The sequence below is a fragment of the Corythoichthys intestinalis genome, chromosome 1, assembly GCF_030265065.1.
Source record: "Corythoichthys intestinalis isolate RoL2023-P3 chromosome 1, ASM3026506v1, whole genome shotgun sequence".
NCBI lineage: Eukaryota > Metazoa > Chordata > Actinopteri > Syngnathiformes > Syngnathidae > Corythoichthys > Corythoichthys intestinalis.
The window spans coordinates 22978515-22989209 of record NC_080395.1 but is presented as its reverse complement, the minus strand read 5'-3'; the positions used below and the strand labels follow the sequence as shown (position 1 = coordinate 22989209).

The following is a 10695-nucleotide window of genomic DNA, read 5'->3' as shown; positions in this document are numbered from 1 at the left end:
GTCACAGCCAGGAAACAAAAGGTCAAGGAAGGTGCCATCGTTGTTTATCGACGAGAGAGTTGCGTTCGTGTTTTGTCAAACAAATGCTAAAATGGTTCAAACCTGTCATGCTACGTGGTGTACAAATAGCCATTTGTCGCAATGTAGTACCCATGAGTTCCCAAACGCGAGAAAAAGATCTGGACTACGCAGACAATGGGTAAAGTTCGTCCGTGCAAAGAGGGCTAATTTTGCAGACCCAGCCTTGTGTGGTGTGAATTTGACACCTGAGAGCTATTCGAACTATGGACAAATTTAAATTAAAATTAAAAATTAAATTTAAATCAGGTTTTGCTAAGAAATTGCTGCTGAAAGCTGATGCGGTGCCCACCATACACGCGCACCCACCTCAATGTCCCGAGAAAGAGGACGATGACTGGCACTGATGAGACCACCCCACTACCCCAGCAAAGGAGGGGAGCAGCCAAGCTCGAAATGGCCAGAGTGAGTACTCTTTTATAATAAAAAACATCACGCATTGGATACAGGACTGGACACATGTATAAATTACCGCTCGGGAAATATACACAACAAATCCTTTAATCCCATTCATATTTGTGTCTGTTGACAGAGCAAAAACCTATGATAGCACAATAAATGATAATTATTCTATGTATTACTTTATTTTGCGGTCACGGTGTATCAGCTTCACAAAGAGAAGTGCAAAACAAACCATTTGGTGTTTCCCACACGATCCGTTGCCGGTGTTTCATCAGTGTGATTGCTCAATGATAGTTTCATTAGGCTGCACTGGCTTTCGTTTGGGCCCAAATTGATAACCCAAAACAAAAGGTTCATAACTCTCCTCATCACTATTAGAAGAACGTTCGTTACGTCGGATTCGTGTCTGCAACTAGAAACAAAACTGTCCGCCATCATCGCCGCCATTCAGTACTTCGTCAAGATCCAAGCACTGAGCTGGGTGTTTCCTAGTTGTGACGTCTCGCACACAATATGCTAGTTTCGGGGATCTCGGCCGCCAATCGTTTTAGCTAGGAAATCGATCCGAATTTCTATCATTTTCTTGGTGTTGCGATGTGTGTAATTACACGAAGTGGCATGATATGAATCCAAAAGGCATGCGTTTATGGATAAATGATGGAAAATATGCATTTCCCCAGATGTTGTAATACTCTTTAAAAAGCCATTATCGGCCAACTCTAGTCATGATAGGTTTTTGGTAATTGGTAGAGATGTCCGATCACGTCATTTTCAAAGTATCGGAATCGGCAAAAAAATACCGGACATGCCTTTTTTACATTAGGGCTGTCAAAATTATCGCGTTAATGCGCGGTAATTAATTTTTTAAATTAATCACGTTAAAATATTTGACGCAATTAACGCACATGTCCCGCTCAGAAAGTATTCTGCCTTTTGGTAAGTTTTACAGCAAGACTTTTTGTGCTGTCCAACAGCGAACTCTTGTGGTCGCTTTGCGACATGGTTTATTGTTTTCTTTCCAGTTCATTATGGCTGCACGACGTCTCGGGCTGATAATGTTGTGCTTATATGATCCTTGGACAAGATTTGTCCGTAAGTATGGTTGTTGTAAAGAATGTACATATTATGTTAGTAAGTGAAATGTTATATTTTTTGTATGAGACGCTTTTTGTTTATGTTTAGTGAACCTGCTAAGCTAACGTTGTTGCTAATGCAATGCTTGTGTACTTTTTTTTTGTAGTTTTACGACGGTCTAAAGAGGACAATGGTTTGAGGCCATTTTATTAATAAATCAGATGAAAAAGGAAGAAGTCTAATTATTAAGGCGTCGTTCACTAGCTGTCTAGCTTTGGAAAAAGACGCTTCGGAGCGAGGACAGCATAGACAGATATAAATGACAGTAGAGTGAAATGCCCACCACAGTCCTTTTGTACCGTATGTTGAATGTATATATCCATCTTGTGTCTTATCTTTCCATTCCAACAATTTATTTTACAGAATATATATATAATTTACAGAAAAATATGGCATATTTTATAGATGGTTTGAATTGCGATTAATTGCGATTAATTACGATTAATTAATTTTTAAGCTGTAATTAACTCGATTAAAAATTTTTAATCGTTTGACAGCCCTAATATACATATATTTTAATTAAAATCGTTTTCTAATTGTATTTAACGTTACAGACATAATATGTTACACTCATCCAGAGTCTTTAGTTTAGGCTTAAGGTAGGGTTATCAAATTTATCACGTTAAAATATTTAACGCAATTAACGCATGTGTTGCACGACCCACTCACGCATTGTCGCGTTCAATCTGTAATGGCGCCGTTTTACCTATATATAGGGCTAAAAGGCAGCGTCAAATGAGTAGAGTGAATTTTGGCAGCCTTTAGAGCCTTTTTAAATTGGCTAAAGCCTTACATTCCCTCTCCCTACGATTGGAAATATCGTGGGAAGCAATGTGGGGAAGAAAGGTAATAATTGATCTTTTTCTTAACACCCTTTTATTTCCCAACGCAAAGAAGATATATAAATTGGTACCACTACGCACAGTCATGGTTGCACTTCCCATCATGCATTTGGGCAGAAGTTAAATGGCTACAGTATCATTTACTGAAAGCTCAACAAATACACTAGATGGCAATATTTAGTCACAATATACAAAGTCACATTTATCCTTTAAGAATTACAAGTCTTTCTATCTGTGGATTCCTCTCACAGAAAGAATGTTAATAATGTAAATGCCATCTTAAGGATTTATTGTCATAATAAATACAGTACTTATGTACTGTATGTTGAATGTATATATTCGTCCGAGTTTTATTCATTTTTTTCTTAATGCATTGCCAAAATGTATATGATCGGAAAAAATTATCGGGAATGATTGGAATTGAATCGGGAGCAAAAAAAAAAAAAAAGCAATCGGATTGGGAAATATCGGGATCGGCAGATACTCAAACTAAAACGATCTGGATCGGATCGGGAGCAAAAAAACATGATCGGAACAACCCTAGTAATTGGTGGGTTCTGATTTCCATCTGTTCTGTTAATTTGGGCGGAAGTGGTAAGAGAGGTTTTATGATTTTGCGTTTTCATATTCAGCATGCACTAGATTTCATCAACTTTGAGTGTGCAATTGCTAATCTGTCAGTCCGATCCTTGTGATCCCTTTTGACCGCTTGGTGCCTTTATGTCTCAGGGATCAACTGCGTCTAAGTCGGAGCTTAAGTTGGGGAGATCCGGCCTAAGAGTCATAAATCTATCGGGGGGGCTGTGTGCCACAAATAGTGCGGCAGGAAAGGTTTGGGGGGAAATAAACTCACACACATACACACACACCTAATGTACTTCTGACTGAAGGGATACAGCTGATTAAATTAGATCAGTCTTCAATGCGGTTTCTCAGTGTGGGAGTGAACAGCGTCCTCTTCTGGTAGAGACGTTTCAAAAAGCATACATTACATCGTCAGAGAAAGACCATTCTTTTATTCAGCACGGTTTCAAATGTTTTAAAAGGAGGGAGCAAGGAGATGATTGAATCAGTTGAGGGTGACAGGGTGAACATTGGGGTTCAAATGTACAAGAATCCTCCCCCCCCAGCAATAAGTATTTCACAATGTGAAATCACTTATTATATTGTGTACTTGAGTAGTACAACCTGACCTTGGTAGCTATGACTTTTCTTTTTCATGTGTCATAGTGAAAAGTTCATCTCGAGACAACTTAAAGTGAAGCAAACATTTGGCCGACAATTTATATCAAAACACCCGATCTAGCACTGGCCAGCAAGCATTACTTTCCTTGTGACTTCGAATTGCAGTTTGGAATCTAATCCCGCATTAAAAAAATAGATGTGCCACTCATTGCAATTGATTATTAACTTTTTTTTGCATCAACCTTTTCAATGCCATTGACGATCCAATCACGTGGCCCTTTGGATTTTAAACAAGTTTGTCACGAGTAGACGTCCAATCCATTGGAAGCTTCTAGTTCCAATGAATTGGACGTCTATTGTCGTCAATGGCAGCCAAGAGTAAATGACAGCAACTCTGCCGCTGTAGTAAGGGTTTGACCTGTAGTGACCTTTAAAACAGATAGTGGTAGTTGAGTGGTATGTTAAGGTTCATCAAACAAACGCATGGAAGTCTGCATTTATTTGCTGAAAAAGACTGACGGAGCTAAACTCAACTAATTCATTAAATCAGGTGTCAAACTCATGTTCTCGTTTTGGTTTCCATCAGAGATTTTGTGACAAAACTATAAAAATAGTTAATAGTCAAATCAGGTCTTACCAATTTCAAATCAAAAGTCCTGGAAAATACTTGAGTTCTTGGTATTTCTAGCTTTTTGGGGGGTGAAATATCAACTTTTGTCCAAATTTTCAATGCACAAATTTTAATGTATGTCCAACTCTTCATAATTCAGTACTTTACAACTTCCAGTAGTTGTTTTTGTTCAAGAAAGTCCAAGAACAAATAAGGGGATTATCAAACTTGCAGGATATGTTTGTAATATGAATACAAGGGGCGATTAACTCGTTCACTGCCAATGATCATGTTACGGTGCCAAAGATGCTCAATCATTTGAACCGGTAATGTTAGAATTCGAAGATTTCCAAAATTACTCAACAAATTAATCAAATTGATAAATTAAAAAAATCATTTGACAGATCATTAATTCATTCACTGCCAATGATGTTTCAGGTCCAATGACGGTGATATATACTTAATCCATTATCGCTTGTTACGTTACAATTCACGTATATATGAATTGCAAAATTAATCGCAGCGATCAAATGATCAATGGCAGTCCATGAGATAAATTTAAGGGTAATGAGGTCATAGGTCACAAAGGTCAGAAAGGAATTTCACAATAACTTGATAACAGATTATCCTATTTCAATTAAAGTAGGTGACTTTATAGAATGGGTCAAAGGTTAAAGGTCAGCGATTGAGACACTTAGAATTTGGCTGCTTAGGCAGAAATCTGTTCTCTCAGAATGCTCTTCTAGTTTCTGTAAGTCTAATTTTTGTCATTTTGTCCATTATGACAATAACCTTGCACGGAAACTGTATTTCCACTCATAGACTTCACTATCAGTTGACGAGAGTGCTCCTACAGACACTGCGTCACGGCTTCCCGTAGGGGGCCGGGCCAGGCAGAGCGACTTGGAAGCTTTCACTGCGATAAACTCAAACAAAACGCCGGATTTAGGTGGAAACAGGACGAAAGTTTTAGTGCATACAAGCAGGCACGAGTGTCTCAAGAGTGATTTGGTCGAGGATTCAAAGTAATTATTATATGAAATAGCACCAGGTTGCACTTTGAAATTTTGCGGGAAAAAATTAGCTTAACTTTAGCTCGAAATATTCACGTGAAATGAATTATAACTGCCCAATCTAAGCTGTTTTACGTTCATATTCATAGAAATGCTGGGATTTACGCATTTATTTACAAGAATTTTCAATTTGAAAGTTCTTTGTTTTGTAATGGCCGACATGTTGGATTTTGTATCCATACACAATAGTGTAACTTTAACATTCAAATAATCAGGTAATTTTTGGCCAACTGCCAGTTTTTGGGCAAAAAAAAAAAAAAAAACTTGTAATTTAGACATTTCTGCATCCATACAAAAAAAAATGGCTTTTACGTGTTCTATGTAACATTTCAATCTAAAAACGAGAAGGGCCAGATAGACGACAAAACGTGGTGAGGCAACAGTGACATCGGAATTCAACCTAAGTAAGTTGTGATTGTATATAAAAAAAAAAAAATCAAAAATTTGCTTTTGTTGAGTAAAATTAAGATGATTCTGCATGCTTTTCTCAAGTATACGTTTCTGAAGTGAAAATTGAGTGATTTATTAGCTGTTGAAAACTTGTGTCCAAATTGCACTAATACATTTATGTCCTTATTTTGGGCAAAAACTTATATGGTATGGTAAATATTGCTATTCATCCTGAAAATATAGGTGATTATCTCTGCATTTGGTTATTTTTGTGCATCTAGCGTAAAAATCTGCAAATTTTATGGCCATTTTAAGTTTTGTCATACTTATATAAAAATAATAATCGAGCTTTTATTAGGGAACGATTTTGAATTTTTGGATGCCACTTCTCATGAAGGCTCATATATGCCTAAGGGAGGTGTATGTTTTGGTTTGAAGTTGCTAGCGGCTTTGGTTTTGAAAATATTTGAATTTTAAGTTTTTGAAAATAGGCCCCGCTTCCCGTCAACTGATAGTGAGGTCTATGTTACACTGTATTTTAGGTTCATCCTGAAATTGATATCAAATCTGCCCAAATCATAATTTAAACCATAACATTTGGGACACCTTGTACGCATTGCTAGACGTTGAATTCATATTTTATTATTAGAATATACATTAGTTTGTCACTAGTTGACGTCCATTTGAATTGAGAGGGCTGTCAGCACACCCAGTTCAAACGTATTGGACGTCTATCGCCGTCAATGGCAGTGAATAAGCATATATCTGTATGAAAACCAACTATTTGCTAAGTGAGTTTGACACCCGTGCTCCAAAAGGAGCATGAAAACTACTCTCACATTGTCGAGAAAAAAAAACACAAAACACTTGACAAATCAAGGTGAAGCAAAGTGACAACATTTCCAAAGCGCGGGCGAGCAAGAAAAAGACGTAACGCTTGAAGTCCGAGTTGGCCAGCTCCCCGAGCGTGGCTTTTGTTCTGCTTCATCCACCCCGGTGCAAAAAATAGGGCTTTACCTGCAAACCCAACGACACCGGTGGACTCAGAACCATGAGGTAGATCACCGGTCAAACTGACCATGAGAGGGAAAAAAAAAAAAAAAAGGATAAAACACGTCGAACAGATGTCATTTCGGCAGGAATAAAAATAAAAATAAAAAAGACAGAGGAGAAGAGTAAGGATTACGCTTGGTGAGTTTGTCACTATTCTTTTACCCCTTTTCAGTATTGCCGTGGGACTCTCATTGTCTTTATTGCTACCAGAAGACTAGATAGCGACACACTTTTCCGTGTGGGATCAATCAGATGGAAATGGCAAATATGACACCTGATAAGTTCAATGAGAAACGCTGGAAGATGGTGTTAAGGAAGGCACCTTTTCCGATGATGTGGTCACTTCTTTCGAGCATGTGATTTCTGTGACAACTGTGGAACCCTACATTTTTTTTTAACTTTAAAAGTCAGTGCAAAGCAGGTTTTGCAGGGGGGGTGGCTAAAAAAATCATAAAAACCTAGAACGGTGGAGGGGAAAAACATGGCAATCTCATGCATGTCGGATCACATCATACTGTGGAGAATGGGGGCGGAGCTAGAGGGGTGTCCTCTGGAATTGGAGAATCCTTCTTGAAAAAAGAGAAAATCTTGAAGAGCTTGTTGTTTCTTATCAAAATAAATCTTTTTTTTGTGATTAGCCGACTGCTTGAGTGCATTTTCACGGTCCTCGTTTTCCAACACAAGCATAAGGGCTGTGCAAAAAAGTTTGTGTCTGGTCCAATCAGAGAGGGCTGCTAGAACGGTGATGTCATTAGACCACGCCCACCAACCCTCTGGCTCGCTGAGGGATCGCTGAGCCTAAAAGAACAAACATAGAAAAAGAAACAAAAATGTTAACCGTTTATAGTTCCTTCATTCGTCCCCTCCCAGTTAAAATGGATTGGAAGTCTAGAGTCGTAAATGGCAGCCAATAAGTTAATATACAGTCCCTGACATAAGTCTTGTCGCTTATCCAGTTTGTAGAAACAATTGCTAATAACCTGACTTTTAATGATTCAATTGGTTTCAGAAATGGCTCATATGAAAGCTAAGACCCTCCCAAATGATGTTCAATGTACAAAAATATATTTGTTTTACTGAAAAAAGATTTATCATTTATTGAAGACAAAGGTCAAATTTTGGCAAGACAAAAATTTTGTCGCCTACAGAAAGTAGTGTGAAAATTGAGCAAAAAAATGTACTTCAAATACAAAACATGTTACATAAGGGAATTAAGTAGTGGTGCTGTGAGATCCAAATTTAATATTTTGTACGACTTCCATGGGCTTCGGCAAGGATTCATACAATTTATTGATGAAGTCATCAGGAACATCAAAGAAAGCAGTCTTGCATGCCTCCCAGAGTTAATCAACATTCTTGGGTTTCGTCTTCCATGCTTCCTCTTTCATCCTTCCCCAGACATGCTCAATGATGTTCATGTCTGGTGACTGGGCTGGCCAGGCCTGGAGGATCTTGATTTCTTTGCCTTGAGGAACTTTGAGGTAGAGATTGAAGTATGCGATGGAGCACCATCCTGCTGCAGAATTTGTCCCTTTTTATGGTTAAGAATGTAAGAGTCAGCTAAGATTTGTTGATATTTCAGACTATTTATGTTGCCTTCCATTTGCCACCACCAAACTTCACTGTTTTCTGAGTGAATCTCAGATCCATACGGGCTCCAGTAGGTCTCCTGCAATATTTGCGGCAACTTGTGTATTTAAATGGAAGATTCATCTGAAAAATCCACCTTTTACCACTCTTCCAGCGTCCATCCTTTAGACAGGCTGTGGGCCTTGGCAAATGCCACACGTTTTTTAAATTGTCTGCACCCTGAGAGATGGGTGGAAGGTAACTTAGTGGTTGACTAAATACTTATTTGCTCTACTGTACGAGACCACTGATAGTTTGTATATTGTGACTAAATATTGCCATCCAGTGTATTTGTTGAGCTAAACAAAATTTTTGAATAGAGTTTGATCAAAGTCTGAGTAAGTTTTATGCGTATTTTGCATTGTTATTTTGATCGGGAATGCTAGCTTTTCTTTTTGTGAACATTATTTTTTGAGAGATAGGAATATTATTTTTGTTGTGCTTTCACTAAATGATACCTATGTTTGTTGTGAAGGAGTTGCCGAAGCTTATGCTAATAAACAGCGCGGGACATTGAACGCCTGTGTCCACTGCCTTTCTCAGCCTCTTAGCTCTCAAATGTGCGAAAAACGGCGTCATTGTAATCTGTTTGAGGTTATGCATGAGCGGGTCATTCTGCGCATACGTTAAATGCATCAAATATTTTTGATTTTGATTAATTTTAAAAATTAATTACCGCCCGTTAATGCGATAAATTTGACAGCACTAAGCAATATAACAGTAAATAACAATTGATTTAGACATGAGCAGAATAAGAGACTAATTAAAAACAGCAAAAAATAATCTGTATTTAATAAACTATTCAAATAATCGTTTTTGGGGGATTTTGGAAAAACTAGCTGTTTTCATTGTTCTTCTTTGGTCAAATTTAGTGTCAAGCTAATAGTCTGCCGCCATTTAGTGGTCAAAGCACAAAATAGTGTAACAACCTGTGTTAAAAAAAGCATAAATCCAGCATGAATATAAACATTTTGTTTAGTCTTAACTAAAGATGTCCCGATCGATCGGGATCACGTCATTTTCAAAGTATCGGTATCGGCAAAAAAATATCGGACATGCCTTTTTTAATATATACATATATATATATATATATATAAATTACATCGTTTTCTAATTGTACTTAACGTTACAGACAAAATGTCTTACACTAATCCAGAGTCTTTAGTTTTGGCTTAAAGTAGGGCTGTCAAATTTATCGCGTCAATGGCGGTAATAACATTAAAATATTTAACGCAATTAAAGCATGCGCTGCACTACCCATTCACGCATTGTCGCGTTCAATGTATAATGGCACCGTATTACGTATACATAGAGCTAAAAGGCAACGTAAAATAAGTAGAGAGAATTTTGGCAGCCTTTGAAGCCTTTTTTTAATTGGCTGAAGCCTTTACAATCCCTCTTTCAACGATTAGAAATATCGTGGGAAGCAATGTGGGGAAGAAAGGTAGTAGTTGATCTTTTTCTTAACACCCTATTTTATTTCCCAACGCTGAGAAGATATATCAATTGGTACCATTACGCACAGACAAGGTTGCACTTCCCATCATGCATTTGGGCAGAAGTTAAATGGCTGCAGTATCCTTTACAGAAAGCTCATAAAAATCCACTAGATGGGAATATTTAATCACAATATACAAAGTCACATTATCCTTTAAGAATTACAAGTCTTTCTATCCGTGGATCCCTCTCACAGAAAGAATGTTAATAATGTAAATGCCATCTTGAGGATTTATTGTCATAATAAACAAATACAGTACTTATGTACTGTATGTTGAATGTATATATTCGTCCGAGTTTTATTCATTTTTTTCTTAATGCATTGCCAAAATGTATGATCGGGAAAAATTATCGGGAATGATTGGAATTGAATCGGGAGCAAAAAAAAAGCAATCGGATCGGGAAATATCGGGATCGGCAGATACTCAAACTGAAACGATCGGGATCGGATCGGGAGCAAAAAAACATGATCGGAACAACCCTAGTCTTAACTAGACATTACAGTAACAAGACAAGAAGTCATTACATTAATGAAAGAATAAATCATGACATGTACCTGTGGTTACTTGCTCAGTTGACTGTAAGGGGACGAGTTGTTGGAAGAATCCACTTGTTGTGGCGTGCCGTTTTCCTTTATAAATATATAAAAAAGGACATGCATTAATGTAGCAAGTGTACATGGAAAAGAATGAGATCAGGTGCTATACTTTTAAAAAATGTAGTGTAAACCTACCGGTGCTGCCGGCAGAGGCGGATACTGCGGCATGTAAGCACCTTGGACCCCCGGGTTGGCTGCAATGTA

At 37.7% G+C, this 10695-nt stretch overlaps 1 protein-coding gene across 4 annotated transcripts in view; it reads right to left on the bottom strand.

Annotated features, from left to right (window-relative positions):
* Nucleotides 1-3452: 3452 nt before the first annotated feature.
* Nucleotides 3453-10695, bottom strand: part of rbms1a (RNA binding motif, single stranded interacting protein 1a) — a 50622-nt gene continuing 43379 nt past the window's right edge. For all 4 annotated transcript variants that reach the window (XM_057838151.1, XM_057838158.1, XM_057838162.1 and 1 more), the window contains exons 12-14: nucleotides 10627-10695; nucleotides 10450-10524; nucleotides 3453-7565 (exon numbers count right to left, since the gene is read on the bottom strand). In XM_057838151.1, coding sequence (XP_057694134.1) covers nucleotides 10456-10524; nucleotides 10627-10695 — 138 coding nt within the window. In that variant the 3' untranslated portion in view covers nucleotides 3453-7565; nucleotides 10450-10455. The remainder of the gene's footprint in view (nucleotides 7566-10449; nucleotides 10525-10626) is intronic.